Source organism: Pristiophorus japonicus, chromosome 2, assembly GCF_044704955.1.
Source record: "Pristiophorus japonicus isolate sPriJap1 chromosome 2, sPriJap1.hap1, whole genome shotgun sequence".
NCBI classification, from domain to species: Eukaryota; Metazoa; Chordata; class Chondrichthyes; family Pristiophoridae; genus Pristiophorus; species Pristiophorus japonicus.
In genome coordinates, this window is record NC_091978.1 from 334,173,669 (window position 1) to 334,193,501 (window position 19,833).

The 19,833-nt window shown below is 41.3% G+C and overlaps 1 protein-coding gene across 3 annotated transcripts; it reads right to left on the bottom strand.

Annotated features, from left to right (window-relative positions):
- Positions 1 to 2,285: 2,285 nt before the first annotated feature.
- LOC139234743 (short coiled-coil protein A-like) lies at positions 2,286 to 18,763 on the bottom strand. 3 transcript variants are annotated; one of them, XR_011588339.1, is made up of 7 exons: positions 18,724 to 18,763; positions 17,506 to 17,743; positions 13,997 to 14,068; positions 8,155 to 8,238; positions 6,700 to 6,838; positions 4,256 to 4,346; positions 2,286 to 2,482 (listed from the first exon to the last, which is right to left on the bottom strand). XR_011588339.1 is itself a non-coding variant. In XM_070865442.1 (6 exons), exons 2-6 carry the CDS (start codon positions 17,708 to 17,710, stop codon positions 4,343 to 4,345), a joined length of 504 nt encoding a protein of 167 aa, XP_070721543.1. In that variant the 5' UTR covers positions 17,711 to 17,743; positions 18,724 to 18,763; the 3' UTR covers positions 3,656 to 4,342. The 3 variants fall into 3 exon arrangements, 2 of the variants coding, with proteins under 2 accessions (XP_070721543.1, XP_070721532.1); XM_070865442.1 differs by lacking the exon at positions 2,286 to 2,482 and having other exon boundaries at positions 3,656 to 4,346; XM_070865431.1 differs by lacking the exons at positions 2,286 to 2,482; positions 4,256 to 4,346 and having other exon boundaries at positions 6,067 to 6,838; positions 18,724 to 18,755.
- Between the last annotated feature and the right edge of the window lie 1,070 nt (positions 18,764 to 19,833).

The following is a 19,833-nucleotide window of genomic DNA, read 5'->3' on the forward strand; positions in this document are numbered from 1 at the left end:
TAGAGTTATTTATGTGCTAAGGATAGCTATGTGCCACTTCTAGACCATCCAATGTGGGTGAAGGGCATGTTACTGCTGCACTTGCTGTAAAATTGAAGAATTTCCCTGCTGCCATCTTCTGACAGTTAGGTACATTTCGCCAACAAAGCTTTCAAGGCACCTCTACCACCACACCACAGGCTAGCATAGCTATATTTAGCCATTTACTAATATCCACACCAATATACTTGCCTGCAGGGATCATGAGAATAATCAGGACCAGAAGACTGGGCAATTTTCTCCCTCCCTAACCTGGGTTTAAGCTCAAATGTAGTACTTCACTGATGTGCTATCTGAACTCATCCAACACACGGCAAGGATTAAACCCATTTTAAGAATTAAAATTATAGATTGCAATTAATTATATACCATGCACTGATGTTTGTAATTAACCTACCAATCATCAAGGCCATACCCAGTTTCTATTGAAAAATGTGTAAATGTACTTGAAGCCCAATGAGTAAATATTTAATGTGATTATGAAGGACCAGGGGCTGAACAGCTGGCATGTAAATGAGATGGATAAATAGTTAACTCCCTCTCTGACCATCACCTATGCAAATTAAGAAGTTTCCTCTAATCAATTCAGTATCTTTTCTCTTTCTACCCTCTCCAAACCAGCATAGATACAACAAATATGAGGCTCACCATTACAGTTTTTGATACTTTTGAACTTCCCTAGTTGCATTACCCTAGTTTTAATTAGGCAGTTGAACATTTGAAAGTTTGGACAATTGTGTTCATAGAGGTGATAGATACCAGTGCTGGAGAAATTGAACATTTTTGTTGCATACCACACCAAGTCAGATTTTAAATTTTCTATGCAGTATTCCAATTGTACCACTCGCATACTAGGAATCCTGCACCCCATTACCAAAAGGTGGTGAGCTTCCGATCTTGGCTATGCTGGGGAATTATTGGCAGACATATTTCCGCCGCTTGCATCCATTCAAGGAGGGTCGACAAATTGCACTTTCTTTTTTAAGCACATCGGCGCCACAGCAGGCACCCATTAAAAAATAGGATTAGGCCATTCGGCCCCTCGAGCCTGCTCCGCCATTCAATATGATCATGGCTGAATCTGATCATGGACTCGGCTCCACTTCCCTGCCCGCTCCCCGTAACCCTTTACTTCCTTATCGCTCAAAAATCTATCTCCACCTTAAATATATTCAATGATCCAACCTCCACAGCTCTCTGGGGCAGAGAATTCCATAGATTTACAACCCTCAGAAGAAATTTCTCCTCATCTCAGTTTTAAATGGGCGGCCCTTTATTCTAAGGCTATAATCCCCTAATTTTAGTTTCCCCTACAAGTGGAAATATCCTCTTTGCATCCACCTTGTCGAGCCCCCTTATCTTAAGTTTCAATAAGATCACCTCATTCTTCTGAGCTCTAATGTGTATAGGCCTAACCTACCCTCATAAGTCAACCCCCTCATCGCTAGAATCAACCCAGTCCTGTGATTTCAGCCTTCCTGAAGGTCACTGGACTGCTACCTGAACGGGCAGAAATTGCACACTCAATGTTCAGGTAGTGTGTGATAACTATCTGCGAATCCTGCACGTGAATATTATGCACATGCAGGATTACCCATGATGCCGACATAGCTCGCATGTTTAGGGAAGGTGATCCTGATGGTTGGCTAGCTGGGAATAAGTCCTATCCCCTACTGCCCTGGCTGATGACACCATGTACAGAGGCAGAGGTTAAATTTAAATGAGGCCCATGTCTCCAGACAGTTTGTGGAGAGAGCGATTGGAGTGTTAAGAGGCACTTCAGGTGTTTGGACAGATCTGTAGGCATACTGAAGCACTGCCCACAGAGAGTGGCCAAGATTATTTTAGTGCACTGTGCCCTGCACAATTTTTCTCTGGAACTAGTTCTGGACCTGGATATCCTGGCAGAGGAGCTGGGCGAGATGTATATGGTGCCAAGGACCATATTCCAAAGCCTGCTGAGTCTGCACAGGAGGCAACCGCTTGACAGGGTTTGTCGAGCTTATTTTCGCATAATGAGTCCCACCTCATGCCTCCCTCCCTCCCCCCCCCCCTACTGAGAGCGGAAAACTCAGACACTGAATTTAAAAATCAAAGATTACAATCTCCAACTGTTAACATTAAATTACAGTTCAAAAATATAGCCAAATGTATTTCTCGTTTCCATTTGTTACAGCAAATGCTGATTTATTCTTTAATATGGTATTAAAACTTTAATATTTTAAAATCAAGAGTGGCAAGATTTATTCAAAAATGTACACAAGTGCAAAATTGTTCAAAAGTTATTCAACATAAAGAAATTACAAAGATGAAAATTCAACAATTATTCAAAAAGTGCAAACAAGAAACTCGCAACCACTGAAGGAAAAAATTGCAGGGCTACGGAGCAATGACTGGCACAGGCTCAGTTGGGCGAATGGCCTCCTTCTGTTCTGTAACCATTCTATGATTCAAAAAAAATTTAACTTTAGAAACGTGCAAACCAATAACTAAATTATTCAAAAATATTATAAACGTGAAAACAATTAAATTAAGCTATGGGGCCTCGGGGAACTCGACAGATAAGAGGCAAGAAGGGCTGGATCCATCAGCAAAGTACCGTTACAGCACTGCTTACGGGCCAGGAGGAGCGGGAGTGTTTCCTCCAGGCCAACAGGCTAACCTGTAAACAATCTCCCAACGCACCAATCTCACCCACAATCACTGACACCCCCATCTCCGGACACTCCCCTACCCACCAGATCTTCAACTCTTTCTCTCCCCACCCACCCACCCCGACCAATGTTCCCTATAAGCTGCGTGTCCCTCTGCTGGTCCCGCGCAGCACAGGACCGACTTTAGCCATGTTAAAGTTCGCAAATGCGCAAAACTGAATGGGCCACGCAGCCCCTTAAAAAGGACCCACGCACCCAAAAAATGATGGGAAACTTTGCCCCCAACTCCTACACCCACCCAAACGCCCCAAAATCGCTCCCCGACCACCTGGGCTCTTCGAACTCCCCGCAATTCCCCCTTCCCCTGGGCGATCTGTATCCCATAGCAACCACTGAGCCTACCTGCTCCTGGACTGCGGCCTTTTCTGGAGCATTCCCCACCCGACAGGCAGTCAAGTCTGTCGATCACCAGGTGCCTCCTCATTTTAGTGGACGACATGTCAGGGTCAAGTTCCATTGACTCACCATCCCGTGGTCGCACCGAAGAAGCAGATACATCGTCCATCTTCCAAGTTTCCACTGCCAACAACGCTGCTGGAGTCAAGCACCCGGGAGCTATCATGGCACAGAAGTACTCGGAGCACGTTCGCGTGTGTCCGTGCTGGTGCCAGGCTGAGGAGAGCCGGTTGACTCTGTCTCTATTTGGGGGTGGCCTGAGGGTGGGGTTAAGAGTTCACTTCCAGGAAGGAGCATTGGTGGTGAGGAGCCCTGGCTTTCCACCAGTCTCTCATCATAGGCCATGAACTGCCTTCTAAGGCCAGGGCCCTCTGCCCTGGGGCTGCTCCACCTCACTCTCCAATATATTTGCCAACAACCCCCCCCCCCCCACCCTCTGCCCCACGTCATCCTCCAATTCTTCCTGCAGAACCTCCTTTCATCTTCTCTTTGCAGAAGATCAGATAATTAGAGCGTTTATATTGCCAGGAGGGATGGAGTGATGTGGGTGGCAACCATCTGCGACTGTCCTGTACGGAAAAGTTGAATGGCCAATGGGTAGGTACTCACCAGCTGTTGGACTCTCCCAACCCATCTCGGCTCCGCCACACCCACAACAGTGTGTCTCCCCAGCAGCTCCACTGCCTCTGCTCTGGCCAGGAGGTAGGATGGGAGAAAAATCAACACGCTGAGACTTGGGATACCTCACCACTTTTTGCCCTTTCCCAGTCATTGTGCACATGCTTGGCTTGCAAATACAAAAGGAAAAGTTTAAATGTGCAACAAGCAATTCCAGCAAGCTATTGCTGTGCACATAATTTGGATAGGAGGGTTCAGTCCTCTCTCTGATTGCTGGTCCCTTCACTAGAGTTTTCCAGATTAGGCGTAGCAGAAGGAATGCAAATAAATTTTGCACCTTCCCTGATCTGGTCAAGTCATTAAATTTCTTCCGGCATTAGTCTGCCGTCCCAGGGATCATTATGGACCAACTCGATCCCTCCGCCACCTCCCATCAAACACGCCTCCTCAATGCCCATGAAGGCTGGACCCCAGACAAGGCAACCAACCTTCCTTCCTTGCCTCGCCTCATTGATTAGAGTCTGGAGGTCCCCATCCACAAAGTTGTAGACCCTCTTGTGACCATCCTTTGTCAGTCATCTGCAGGGCAGGAAAATTACACAATACCTTCAGACTGCTCGGCATATAGCTCAGGAGCGCGATTAAAATTTATTCAGTAAATGCAGAGGAAGTTAAATTAATTTGCACCCTGCTCAGATTGAAATCGGCCACTGACTGCTCTTAAAATGTATGCAATATTAAATTAAAATGTATTTAAAATCAGTCAGATCAATGCAGTTGATTAAATCAATGTGCACACTGCTCAGATTTAAATCACTCACTACTGCTCTTAAAACTTATGCATTATAAATCAATCAGATAAGTCAGGCCACATGGCATTTTTGCAGAGAGGAGTATCCCCTTATCTTTTTAGCCTCATTCTGAAGGAAAAAAAAAGTTGAGTGGTTTTTATATGACCCCTCCCCAGATACTTGAGGCCCATTTTGCTCTACTCCTAGTCACAATCGATCACGCTGGTTTACACTGCTCCGTTACATTGATTCATGAGAAATTTTACATTCAGCAGTATGCAAATTGAATTTGGGTAGAAATTTGAACCGTGAGTTTGTTAATTTAGTGCAACTTTAAACAACAGCTGGTAGTAACCGAATTCAGATGTCCTAAACTCAGTTAATTTTAGGTGGGCAGGTCAGACATGGCTCAAACCAAGTCGCAGATGTGAAATTGTATACATCACATGTCACACTTGTCTAAATGCAATTTTGTCACATTGCATCAATCATAAAACAGCAACAAATTGCAACTGAACACACAGGAAATCTACCAAATAAATGGCAAACAGGAATGTAAACCACAAAACTATGAAACTGAAAAACTGCAAAATTAAAAATGGGCAGTCAGCAATAGCTACCGCTATATCAAACAAGACAATCTGATCAACTCCCACCAAATACTTTTTTGGCTGCCATCTTGGCTTCTCCACTGAGCACTTACTACTGGAAATATGTTTTGTAATAGTTGGTTTCAAAGGTACAATTTTACAACAAAATTATTAAACATGCCTATACAATTGCATTTTCAATTGCGTGTGAAATGCCTGTGATAAATGTTTTCCATTGGAGGCCTGAGAGAGCAGGCCATTTGACCAAACTAGTCCTTGTTGGTATTTATGCTCCACTCGAGTTCCCTCATACGCTTATCTAACTTCCCCTTAAATGCACCATTACTAATCGCCTCAATGACTCCATGTGGTAGCGAGTTTCCTATTCTCACCACTCTCTGGGTAAAGAAGTTGCTTCTGAATTTTCTATTGGATTTCTTGGCAACTATCTTATATTGATGGCCTCTAATGTTGCTCTTTCCCATAAGTGGAAATACTCTGTCTACTCGGTCAAAACATCTCAATAAAAAAGACCACCCCCTCAGCCTTTTGATTTCAAGAGAGAGAAAAAAAAAAGAGACCTATCTAGCTTGTTCATCCTTTCCTAATGGGTATAAACTTGCAGTTCTGTTATCGTAAATCTTTTTTGCACCCTCTCCAGGGAAATACCATAGGGGATCTACTAGGTTGTATTAAAATAAACTATTGCATTCCTTGAACTTTAACTTGATGATGCAGTATAAAATAACTGCTTCAAATTCAGCCAGAAATAATTGAAACGTTTAATTGTTCAGTGTTTTTCTTTGGTGGTGGTGGGAAGTTGGAGAAAGGGGGCAAAATAAATTGGTTAAACAGCACCTCTTGGGAACAATGTCGTGCATTTAGTTTGAATTCAAATAGACACAGTAACCGTGTAACTTAAAAAAAATAAGCTAATGTTTTATTATGTCAAATACATATAGCAAAATGTAGGATTATAAGCATTATAACACTATACATAAAGGCAGCCACAGGGTGGCATTTACTGATCAGCATATACAAAGTTAAGACAATTCACTTTTCTAGTGTTATTATATTGCACTTTTTTCTTCAACTAAATTATACCTTGTGCCTAGGTCAAGTTAAAACTAGGGGCAACAGCAACATACAAATTGTACTCAAGTCCTGGAATCAGTATTAAAGCTGTACCATCCTTTCATAGACTACCCTTCCAAAAAAAAGGCCAAATTAATCATGGAACCATTTTGATATTACTGGGTTTGAAGGATTGCACTACAACACATTACCAAGTGTAAACCTGTTAACAAGGGGCAACAAGCTATGTTCAATAAAGTTTTCTAAAATGTATCTTTGGATGAATTCAGGCCATGGAAGTCAATTTAAAAAAAAGGGGAAAAAAACTGATGCAACAGCTTTAAAAATCCTTTATTCCAGACCAGTCATGTTTTACTAATCAGAACATCCAAGAAACTGAAGCAGATGATGACATTCTAGAAAGAGAACATATGTACATACTGCCAAATCTGATGACCAAACCAAACTGACCCTTACTTTCGTTTACTTTTTGTGTCTGTTGTCTGGAAAACACTAGAAGCTGACATGAGATTTTCTATGTACTGTCCAAGAACTTGATTTTCAGACTTTAGTTTCAGATTCTCTTCTTTTACAGCATCCACGCGTGCAGACAGCTCTGGGTAAACAAAAGAATACTTACTTGATCACTGGAATATAAAAAACAGCAAATTATGAAATCTCAGTTCAATAGCACCAACCAATTTTTTTAAGCTGGCACAGAAGTAAACTTTGCCAATTCTACCCGCCAAACTAAAGAAAGACTTGGATTTATATAACGTCTTTCATGACCACCAGACGTCTCAAAGTGCGATACAGCCAATTAAGTACTTTTGAAGTGTAGTCACTGTTATAATGTGGCAGCCAATTTACTCATATCAAGCTCCCAAAACAGCAATGTGATACCAGATAACCTGTTTTTGTGATGTTGATTGAGGGATAAATATTGGCCAGGACACCGGGGATAACTCCCCTGCTCTCTTTGAAATAGTGCCATCTTTTACATCCATTTGAGAGAGCAGACGGGACCTCGGTTGAACATCTCATCCGAAAGACAGCTCCCCTTAGCACTGCAATGGACTGTCAGCCTAAATTTTGTGTGTTCAAGTCCCTGGAGTGGAACTTGAACCCACAACCTTCTGACTCAGGAGAGAGTGCTTCCCACTGAGCCACAGCTGACACTACACAGATTATAAATGAAACCAGTATTTTTCACATTTCAACCAGGTAGGGAAGAAAGAGAAAGGCATGAATCAAAATAAAAGCAACAATGCCAGAGGTTCTTCTTTTTCCAAAAAGAAAGGAAAACCCCCAAGTCACTCCATTCATATAGTTCCTCCATTTTCCCCTGGTCTCAGGTGATGTTAACTATTATCTGTGCATTTTGCTTTCTACTTGGCTGCCAAAGACCTTTAGTAAAACACAATTAGACTCACTGCACTATGTGCTCATTGGAGCTCTGTCAAATATAGTGCCTTCTATTTTACCAATGGATGCACAGTAGAAATATTTCTACATTTATCTTGGGAGTGTCAATTTCCTCCCACAAGCACAACAACCTACATTGGATCAATCCTCAGCTGTGACTAAAAATCAAGCTTTATATTGGAGGTGTTCCTTTGCACTAAAAACAAATGGTTAAAAGCATTGATGCACAAGCTCAAGATAGCGAAGTGACGTTAAAATATTCTCGTCTTAGCCATTTTACCCCCTTTTTCTTGACCACTTGATTGTGGTTTCTGCATGTGTTGTTTCTTATCGTACTTGCTGGAGAGGAACAGAAAGTAATAGAAATGCCAAGAATCACGGAGGCCAGAGACAGCAAGGTGAGAACAAAACTTTACACACAAGACTGCTGCTGATTACAAGCAGAAAGGTAAACCTATTCATAGGTATAAAAACCATGCACTTTAGCATTTAAACAAATTAATTTACCTTCTAAAGTGTGTTGAAGTTCCAAAACCTGATTAATCAGTCGTGTCTTCTCTTCTAATTCCACTTGGTTCTCAGGGTCAATTACTAGAATTGATGGAAAGATTACATAACATTACAAATCAAAAATACTCGACTCTGAAAACATAAGCAGAACAGGCACCAGAAAACCCTGTCCAACATTTTAAGAGCCAGGTTAAAAATAAATGTTCCCTTCAATCTTTTCCTCTCCCCTTCTTAATTATGAACAACTCTCTATAGCCATCAGTTAGGATGTTTTCAAGATGAAAGCCAAAGTCTTATTAGCTGCCTCTGGGTGTAGCCAATTATAAGTGCAAATGGTAGCTGTTGGCTACATTTCTTCGTATTGATGGTAATACTGTGGCAGGTTTAAAGAAAAACTTCATTTATACCAAGTGAACAATTGCTAATTGTTTGGACTTATGTATCATACATTCCTCGGCATAGATGAAATTGCTCTGAAGTGGTCGAGGCCAAGCATTAATTACTGGGTTGCACTGCCTCAAAAAAAAAGGTAACATTTTCTCCCACACTTCTTTTGCGCACATAGCAGCAATCACTGTACATGATGTGACTGGTTTCAAGTACTGACTGGATGAAAGGATTCCCAAAAATGCAGCTCTTGGTCTGGACATCAATATGTGCACAAGAATGACCGTGTGACTTGTTCCAAATTTCCCTCACAATTAGAAGTACCTGCTTTCTGCTCAGTATTGTCTCTTATAAACCTCCCTGAAATAGGGCTATATTTTCCAATTCACTGGGAGCAAAGAGCAGTGGTGGTCAGACATCGATTGGTCCTATTAATAGAAAGCACCGCTTCATAGCTTTGATTTTAAAGTTACAAGACTTCCTCACCATGTTTATTTAAAGTCAAAAATGAATACTTTGACTCGTACAGTACTGCTGTAACAGCTAATTAACCCCATTAAAAAGATCACAATGTAACAAGGGCACCCACACATACTCCATAACACATGGACCTACACTAAACTTTAGTGGTCATGTCATGGCATTTTTGTATTAAAAAAAGGTTATGTAAAAATTTGAAAGCATGTTGAAGGCTGCAACACTCAGAACTTAGATGATTCCTCAATCAATCAATCATTCAAACCCCACATTAAGTGTTATAGCCGTGTACCACATTCTCAGATTTTGTTTATTTTACACTAGGTTCAGTGCTTGGTGTTGTATCTAGGGATTTATTTTTCTGATGAAAGAATTTATAAAGCTACAAGACTTTAAAATTAGGGTCCAGCACAAATGTTCGTGTCAACTATAAGCTTCCATTCTCAATAATGCGATTTGAGGTGGAGAAGGAAGAAGTTAAAAATTTCCCCACAAAAAAGGGAAAGTAAAGAGTTACTCTGGGCTGCTCTCACAAATCTTAACATTCAGCTCTACAACAGCAATAGCAGAGGCTTTACACTAGATTGGCTGTTGGCCTGCTCAACCAGGTGTAGCACAAGACCAGGCACGTTTCATTTAGAGGCCTTTTTACATCTTGTTCAAATATTTTTAGGAATTATTCTTCCATAGGTACTATCCAGGGGAAAAATTCCATTGCTCGTCACTTGGGGGCGATAACATCTGGGAGACGAGGCATTTTGCGCCTGGTGTGGAAGTCCAGTCCCGCTCGCTATCTTCGGGTCACCGCCCTCGAAAGAAATAAGAGCGCAAAATATTACGCTCCACTTCCTTTCTTGGGCGCTAATGGGGCAGACACGTAGGGAGTGGTACTATGCACTGGGCCTTGCAGCGCTGCCATGTAGGAGGGGCTCTTCCCTTCATTAAAAAGGGAAGGGCCCAAGCTGCAAACTCTGCAGTATAAAAATGGACCTCCCTTGACCGCCAGGGAAACATAGAAAATAGGTGCAGGAGTAGGCCATTCAATACGATCATGGCTGATCGTTCACCTCAGTACCCCTTTCCTGCTTTCTCTCCATACCCCTTGATCCCTTTAGCCATAAGGGCCATATCTAACTCCCTCTTGAATATATCCAATGAACTGGCATCAACAACTCTCTGCGGTAGGGAATACCACAGGTTAACAACTCTCAGTGAAGAAGTTTCTCCTCATCTCAGTCCTAAATGGCTTACCCCTTATCCTTAGACTATGTCCCCTGGTTCTGGACTTCCAACATCGGGAACATTCTTCCTGCATCTAACCTGTCCAGTCCCGTCAGAATTTTGACTGTTTCTAGGAGATCCCCTCTCATCCTTCAAACTCCTGTGAATAAAGGCCCAGTCGATCCAGTCGCTCCTTATATGTCAGTCCTGCCATCCCGGGAATCAGTCTGGTGAACCTTCGCTGCACTCTCTCAATAGCAAGAACGTCCTTCCTCAGATTAGGAGACTAAAACTGAACACAATATTCCAGATGAGGCCTCACCAAGGCCCTGTACGACTGCAGTAAGACCTCCCTGCTCCTATACGGAGGTGCCGTGCCAACAGAGCGGCACAAGCAGAATGCCGGGCTAACCAATTGCAGCATGGACCCCACGTTCAAAGCGCCAACTGGATGCTCGGCAAAATTGCCAGAATTCTTCATTCAATGGCCGACAACTCCCCTTTAACTGTCAACCCGCGAGCAGCCTGCTGCCCGGTTCACGTCCCCTGAAGCGGTCATCACCTGGCGCAGCTTCAGGGGGTGATAACGGGGTGCTGCGCATGGTGATGAAGTTGTCATCGCTGGTGCAGCGGGGCGCTACGAGTTACTGCCACCCTTAAACTCCCGTGGAATTAAGCGGGAGTCGTTAGCAGCACCGCGCCCAGGCAAAGGGTCATTTACGCCTCCCCTGGGGCACTAACAGGAGCAAACACCCCAAATTTCTAGGCCTACATGTTTTTGATTATGAATTCAGATATCCTATTCTCATTAATATTTCCAAGTAAAGTTGTTGAATTAGGGTAATAAATATATTAGAGCCTCGTACCTCAAATTGATAGTATTCTGTAGGCTCCATCCATACTATACAGTTGTCCAAAAGTAACTATAAAAAGATGCCAAACTAAATAGCCAAAAATCTACATTGGATTTTCTCAATCTCACTTGGTTTAAGCCTGTACTCCATTTATATTACAGAAATGCTTCCATTGGAAGCAGATCTATAATATGTGCTGGTTTCCTTTGTGTCATCTGTGTCCCACTAATAGTTCTGGAAAGTTCAGTATCATAACAGTACATATCGGGGGAAGGTCCAATCACTGAAAAAAGTCAAGAAATGGCAGACTTGCTAAACATCTGGTATCGATCTTCACAGTAGAGGATGAGAATACAATACTAGAGATACGAGGAAAAGTAAAAATAAATCAAGAGAAGGAACTTACTAGATTTAATACAAGTTTAAAATGGAAATGGAGAAAATAAGACGAAGGAAAGTCAAAACTCCAGGACCCGAGTATTAAAAAAAGTTGAGAAAATTGTAGATGCTATAGTCATGATCTGCCAAAACCCTCTTGATTCAGGAACTGTTCCCTTGGGTTGGAAAATTGACAATGTCACTCCATTAAAGTTAAGAAGGGCAAGAGAGATGAGCCACAAAATTATAGGCCTATTAGTCCAACATCAGTTTTGGGAAAGTTACTCGAACATGTTTCCGATTCGCCAGGATCTGTGCTATTTTTTGCATTTTTAGTATGCTTTTTGTTTTAGTTTTATGCTGTCCTTCACCTCTAGTTGTCCATAGCTGTTTTTTTTGGCAAGTAGAGCTCTTGCCCCTCAGGGGTGTAAACTGGTTCTACAACACTAACATTATTTTTTGAACACCTCCCACTGATCATCTATCGTTTTACCCATTAACAGATTTGCCCAGTTTACTGTGGACAGTCTCTGCCTTATCCCGTTGAAGTCGGCCTTACCCAAATCTAGAATTTTAGCTGTTTCGCATTTCTCCCTTTCAAATGCTATGTTGAACTCGATCTTGTTATGATCACTATTGAATAAATATTCACGCACCGTTAGGCTGTTAATTAAATCTGGCCTCCTTCTGTGTCATAATTTTTCTCTAATTTACACTCTATATCAATGACTTAGATGAGGGGACTGAGTGGAATATACCCAAGTTTGCTGCCAATACAAAGCTAGGTGGAAAAGTAAACTGGGAGGGGACACAAAAAGGTTGCCAAGGGATATGGACCAGTTAAGTGATTGGGCAAGAAGGTGGCAGATGGAATATAATGTGAGGAAATGTTAAATTATTCACCTTGGTAGGATGAATAGAAAAACATTTTTTTTTAAATAAAAAGGTGAGACTTGTAAATGTTGATATTCAGAGGGATTTGGTTGCTCTTGTACATGAATCACAGAAAGTTAACATGCTGGCACAGCAAGCAATTAGGAAGGCAAATGATGTTAGCCTTTTCCCACATTACAACAGTGACTATATTCCAAAAGGACTTAGATGGCTGTAAAGTGCTTCGAGACGTTCGATGGTCGTAAAAGGCGCTATATAAATGCAAGTCTTTCTTTCTTGCAATGGTTTGAAGTGCAAGAGTAAGGAAGTCTTGCTTCAATTATATAGGGCTTTGGTGAGACCACACTTTGTTTTGGTCTCCTTACCCAAGGAAGAATATACTTGCCTTAGAGAGGGTGCAACAAAGGTTTACTAGATGGATTCCTGGGATGACAGGGTTGTTCTATGAGGAGAGATTGAGTAGAATGGACCTATGTTCTATGGAGTTTAGAAGAATGAGAGATGATCTCATTGAAACATATAACATTCTTAGAGAGCTGAAAGGCTGTTTCCTCTGACTGGAGAGTCTAGAACTAGGGGTCATAGTCTCAGGGTAAGGGATTGGCCATTTAAGACTGAGAAGAAGAAATGTCTTCACTCAGAAGGTTGTGAAGCTTTGGAATTCTCTACCCTAGAGGACTGTGGATGGTCAGTCCCTGAATATATTCAAGATTGAGATCAATAGATTTTTGGACATTAAGGGAATCAAGGGATATAGGGATAAGGTGAGAAAATGGAGTTGATGTAGAATATCAGTCATGAACTTATTGAATGGCGGAGTAGGCACGAGGTCTTATGGACCACTCCTCCTATTTCTTATGTTCTTATGTAGAGCAAAGAGTGTCTTGGCTACACTCCTTCAACCAACATAAAAAAAAAATGAACTGCTGTTTATCTGATCTTGTGAAGTGCAAAATTCCTTAATGTGTTGGTCTACATAACAGCCACTGCAAAGTAATGAATAGTATGTCAATCACAGAGACATTTCTTAGAGATAAAATAAAATATAAATGTAAGTCTGTTTTCCTTCCATTGGCCCATTCAGATGTGTTGCCTTCTAATGATCTGATTGGACCGCCTATCATGGCACCAATACACTTATAGCAATTTAAATGATCAATAAGAACCTTTGACCACCCCCTACAGGGCTAGGGAAATCATTGATTTTTTTTTCCAGTAAAGGTAAATGATCTTTAAAGGCTTGCTTCTGCCTGGACCTCACTGGCTTGAGTTCATGAGCGTTGGCTTTGGGAGCTCAAGGTCACCTGTCTCTCTCTCTCACTGACCTCAGGTTCACTAGCCAGCTGTTTGTTCCAACTTCCCACTCAACCTTACTCTCCACTGACAACTCCACAGATCAGCACCATGCTGGGGTCAGATTGATGACATGGTCACAAAAAGGTAAATGTGTGTCTGTGAATGCCACAGGACATCAGTTGGTTCTGAATGAATTTCCTTCCCCTTGCCCCCCCGCAATATGCATGGGTGAATGGACCACCAGTAAATGCATTTCTTACTGGGGAAGTCGATTACAAGTAAAGGATTGGACTGTGAAAGCACTAACAGCCAATGTAGATTTTATATCATACCTTCCATATCTGTATTCATTGTGAACAGTTCACGGTCGAGTTTTGAACCAGAGACGGATGATCCAGAATCCACTAAAGGAAAGAAAAATATATATTTTTGGATACAAAGATACTACAAGAAGATTTTACATCAGCTCCTCAAAGCTCAGTTGGTAAATATACCACCGCGTATGACTACAGGCCATAGAGGAGGGAAATCCCAGGTTTAATCCCTAGTCTCTGCTAAATTAGCAGATCTCAGCACTAAGCAGTAGTGGGAGTGCTATTACCCCAATATCAGTTGGAATAGCTGTGGTCCCCACTTCTGATCACTACCCAATGACTCCTGCTGGAAAGTGTGTGTGTGTTTAGAGGTATCGGGTGACAACATGATTATTCAGCTATGATGCCCTCTTACCGTCAAAAAGCCTGTCAACACACTCTGCCTAGGCTCAAACTATAAAGAATGCCAGTTGGGAAGCTACCAAAAGTCTGCCATCTCTCAGGGAACCATACTCCGACGTGAGTCAGCACCTCTTTAAAATAAAAAGGGGGGGGGGTGGGAGAATATTATTTTTTGTAATATATGAAAGTGGATTTTGCTTATTCAAAAATTCACTTTTCAAAACCAAATAGGAGCTGAAATCACACAAGTGTCAATCAATATTGCTCCTTGGCTCTATAAGCAAAGTAGCAACAGATACCTAATCTACTCATAAAGGTAATAAAGTATTTTATAAAATACTTCCCTCAAATGGGAGAGTAAAGTGAATCAACTAGCAGTGAAGGGGGGGAAAAAAAATCGCAACGTTTTAAATTGGTCACCAGCTGCCTACCTGAGATCGATCACATCAGCTCTACACAGAGAAGAAAGTTGTTCTGCTGATGCCTGGAGCAGATCTGCAAACAAATGGCTATTCCAGCATCAGGATCTGACACAGTAGGTCAGAATAGGCTGGTCAACTGATTAAAGTTATGCCTCCTCATAGGTACAAGGTTTTTAAAAAAAATAGCAAAATAAAGGGGATACTTCGATAATTGTATGAATGTTACATTTACTCTTCTGAAAGCAGATTGGTGTTGTCAAATTGACAAATGTCAGGATGTCAGCTACAAAAAAAGTTTAGAAATACAACTGGCAAGCTATTACAACAACTATCCAAAAGTGACAATGGACATCAAACTCAAATTTTGCCTGAAATTTGAGTCAGCTTGAAACCATAATCAGACATTGAGGCATTTGTGTGAGTCACTACACAGCTGCCATTCCCAGATTCTGCTACTAGGAAATTGATCACTGCTTCCACCCTAACCACCTCTCTGTCCCCCTCCCTTCATGAGCTGCTCCACCAAAACTGGTTGAGAAAACCTTTTAAAAATCAAGAGTAATTTAATGCCTCTCCTGCCCAGGCAACTGCTCCGCACAAGTTCACACTGGAAAGAAAGTGGCACTATTTTTTTTTCCAGAATCTGCAAATGGGGGAACACTGATCCTAGTATAAAACAAAATCAGGCCAGTAAGCTGACAGGAACACAGGAGTTCTGTTTTTTTTAAAATGGAACCTCTGCTAATGTTAAATCTGTTCAAATGCATTTATGTGGAGATGTAACACCTCATTAGCCACCAATTACAAAAGTCAAACTTCTATTATAGAATGTGTGACAAGTGAAATTTTGCATTGCTTGTTTATTTTAGAATAAGGTGATTAGGTTGGTTAATTAATTCATCTGTATGAATAGCAGAGAAAACATAGAACAGTAAACAAAGGGTTTACAACTTAAAATGGAGAAATCTTGGAAAGACTACAACATGTAAGGAAGGAGGGGAGGACTCTATATAAAGTCTAGCATTTATATATGGGACAGGAGTTCTTCAGTACTAATAATGCATGTTGCAAAAATATTGGAGGAAACTAATTTCATTTTGAATTATTAATTTTAGTATAAAACACACCCTCTAGTTTGATGGGTTAGACTGCTTAATTTTTCATAGGCAAGGTTCATGCAAGTTTGTTGATTATCTTGAATATATAATTTCAAAAACATTTGTGCTAAAAACATATAGGAAGCATGACAATAATTTTGATTTGCTGAGAAAATCCCTATTTTCTGTTTAATCTGAAGAGAATACTCAAGAGTTAGTTCCTTCAATCCTTAAGGAATAGATCAATTGAATCCTGATAAGTGTCTGCTTGCCACAAATTCTAGAACTAAAATGGTAGTGGAAGCTGATGTGTAGAAAAATGTAAGGCCAGAATTGGACATTTGAGTGAATGGGCAATGAGGGAGTATTAGTTTTTTGGGATTGCCCAGATAGGTTGTTATACATTCCTATCAGGAGCCAGCCATTGGGAAGGTATGGACTGGACATAAAGTCATCAGGGGGCAAATTACTAGTCATAAGAACATAAGAAACAGGAGCAGGAGTAGGCCATTTGATCTCTCGAGCCTGCTGTACCATTTCCCATGGCTGATCTGTTCAGATTAGCTATCAGATTTGTAATAAAATGTATAAATCATACATTTGGCTTGAGCATATCAGTCATGGAAGGCCACAGGGAGGATGAAAGAGTGAACGCTGAAAGTTCCTAGTTGGGTATTGGAAATGTCACAAAGGACCTCAGGAATTTCTTGCTTTTTCTCATCCCAACATCACAGGTGGTGAAACAGGCATACTACACATATTCCTGTAAACATTTCCAGAATGATTTTTCTTGGATCTCCCTTTCCTTTCCTTCCCTCCCCCCACACCACACCACACACTAACCACCATTCATCACAGTATCAACTCTTGACAGGAATGGTGCTCTATAGGCACTGGGTGCCTCCTGCACAGTTACTTATGTGTGCCCTAAAGGTAAGTAAGTGTTGCAGGGCTCAGAGCAGAGCCTGATCTTGTCCAAATGCACTTCCAAACACTAGCACTGGCCGATTTTTCCTCCCTGCCTCAGCAGTTGAAACCAATTGTACTGACTTATCACTACCTTGGCTGAGATCAATTCACAGCACAGAAGATGGAACCTGGGGCCTTACTGGTCTGTATGGCTCAGCTGCTCACTAGATAAGCTGACTGAGCACCCAATGGACAGGTTGTAATAAAACACTACACACCAGTCAGAAAGTTTTTTTGTTAAAAATTTAAAATATACAGGACCAGGCTTTAATTGTACCAGGTTTTCCTTGTACATTACCATGGTTTGGTGCATTGAAACATAAAACAGATATTAGGGGAGACACAGTAACCAGTTTAAATCCTGTCACTGTTCAGATCCGATAGGACTGCTCTCTCTTTAGAGATGGCAGGCGGATCTTGCATTCTACATAACCCATATCCTTCTAGGGGGTTTGCCTGCAGCGGATTTTCCTTCTCGGTCTGCAGGCTGAATAAGGCCTACCCTACCCACAGCACTCCCGGTATTTTTAAAGAGCCGCTTGTGGAGGCGGAGGAGGAGAGCGATGCTTTTGCCGAGAGCTCACTGGCAAGGCCCGCTGCTGTCTGACGGGAGGACGACACGAAGGCGGAAACTTACCTTCTGGGCACCGGGCACCGGGCACCAGGTATTGCCGGATCCGTGTCCGAATGGGAGGAAATGGGGTGCAAAATAAAATGTCGAGTCGGTACAGGTTGAGAAAGCGAAAGATTTCAGAGGACTGGCATGAACAAGATGGCCACCAGAGGGAGAGTCGCACAAACAGGAAGGCAAAGGCAGGCCAGCACACACACACCCAGGGCATTCATCTGGGGCAAAGAGAGACACTTCCTCCACCCTGCAAAATACACCAGATATTCAGCCAGAAACACTGTTCGGAAACTTCTTCTACCCAGTCAAGTCCAACTGTAATGAAAAAGGTGGCGTAAGCATACTTTTAAATCCAACTCTGCCCAATTTCACTTATTTGGGATGATGAACTGTTTGCCACTTTAAACACAGCTCGCATGTTTAAATGAGTTTACAAACCATCAACCTTGATCCCAATTTTTTTTTTAAATTAAAACCACATTTAGGGATGATTAACTGGATATCACTTAAAAAAAATAGCTCATATGGTTAAATGAGTTTACAAATTATTGTTCAGAATTTCTTTTACATTAAAACCACATTCGTTCCCCCCCCCATCAAGTTAACTCAAACCGGTTACAGTTTAGAACCAAAAGTTAGACAAATGCTTTATCACGTCACGACTCTGCAACATCCCAAACATTTCTCCCTCCGAACCCACACAGTGATAATTTTTCCGAACAAACTAAATAATTTGCCATCTATATCTTCACAATTAAAGTCATGTGAATATAATTGAGGAAGAACGAACAGTTGACTCAAGTCAAGGAGCATTGCTGCCTTAAATAGCAAGAGCAGCTGAAGTCACAGGTAATGTGTGTGGCATAAACACAACCTGATCATCATGGGCAGGCAGAGTTCAGGGTCACCAATACAGGGAGAAGCACACTGAACTGCATCAAAATTGTTACAGAAAACAGATGGTTAGAAGATAATGCATTGTCTTTTAATTTTTCTTGTGCACAACATTTTTGATATTGTCCCATTTGGTTCTTAGAACGAATAACTCCTACACCAAATGTGCAGACCGCCCTATTGCTAAAGCAAGCAAAATGGACCTAAAACCCCAAACCACACATTAATTCAATGCTATTTTCGAAGCATCTGAAAGAAAATGTAAACAACCACTAAAGCTGGTCCATTTTCCCTGTACTTTGAGTTACCAGTTACTCATTAACTCGACCTTACCCGAATCATCAGCTAAAGAAATAGTCGTGAACGTGTCGTCCTCTTCTGGACTCTCAGCTTGATCCATATCACTCTTCCAAAGTTGACCGGACAGCGAACAATGTCCTAGCCACGAAGCCCGAGACAGAAAATGACTTGTTAAAGATCTGCCGGTCTTATTTCAACCGAATGGATGCTCAGAACTGAATAATTGAAACCTTACTAGCTACCTTCACTTGATACCCGATCTCCTGCACGGGGTTTAGCTCTTCCGGAAATTGTTTAAGGATAGAGCATACAGTTAATGACTTAGAAAATGCTTAACTAAACAAAGAAAACCCTGTACTTTAAACATTTAGTCTCCTCCCTCAGTGTTCATTTCCCCTATCTTTAAATTGGTACCGGTAATTTAAAATTCATGATAAACAACTATTAATTTTATACGATTTTATTTACTCTCAAAAACTATCTTTTGACAAGGTAAAACGAAATTAAAAGTTAAAACTCTAGGGATATGCCAACATAAACACGAAATAGTTGGTTATTTTACGTAGAAATAACTACACGGAATCAGCCCGACCAGTCTGTGTTAATTATATCCTCCACAACACTGTCCCAATCCAATGTGCCTGTTCAATTCCCATATCCCTTTAATCCCATTTGTTTCAATCAGACCCTATTTGAACAATGCATATATTGTGTTAAAATATTCTTGCTTCTATTAATTCCTTTGAATATTAGATTTTATGATATAGTTACTTATTAACGTTAAAAAGATCAGCAATTTGAAACAAAAGTGACCATTCTGCTGTCGTAGGCTAGTTTCAAAGGCCCTCCTGCACCAGTGAACTCATCCCTTTTTGGCGTGGAAGCAAGTCATTCTCCATACGCAAATGATGCGTTTCAAAGACTATGCTGCCAACCTCATCAGCAGGGCCACTGGTTTACACTGAGCAAGTCATACTGTGTTTTTATTACATGAGATTTGGGGATTTTTACTGGTGTTTTGCAAATCAAATTCCACAATTTCATCCATTTTTCCATGAAAACAGTAATCAGTAACTTCTCAGATTAGCTTCTGCTCTTACTAGATGACATTCTGTCATCAGACTGTTCTGCCAGCAGAAATAT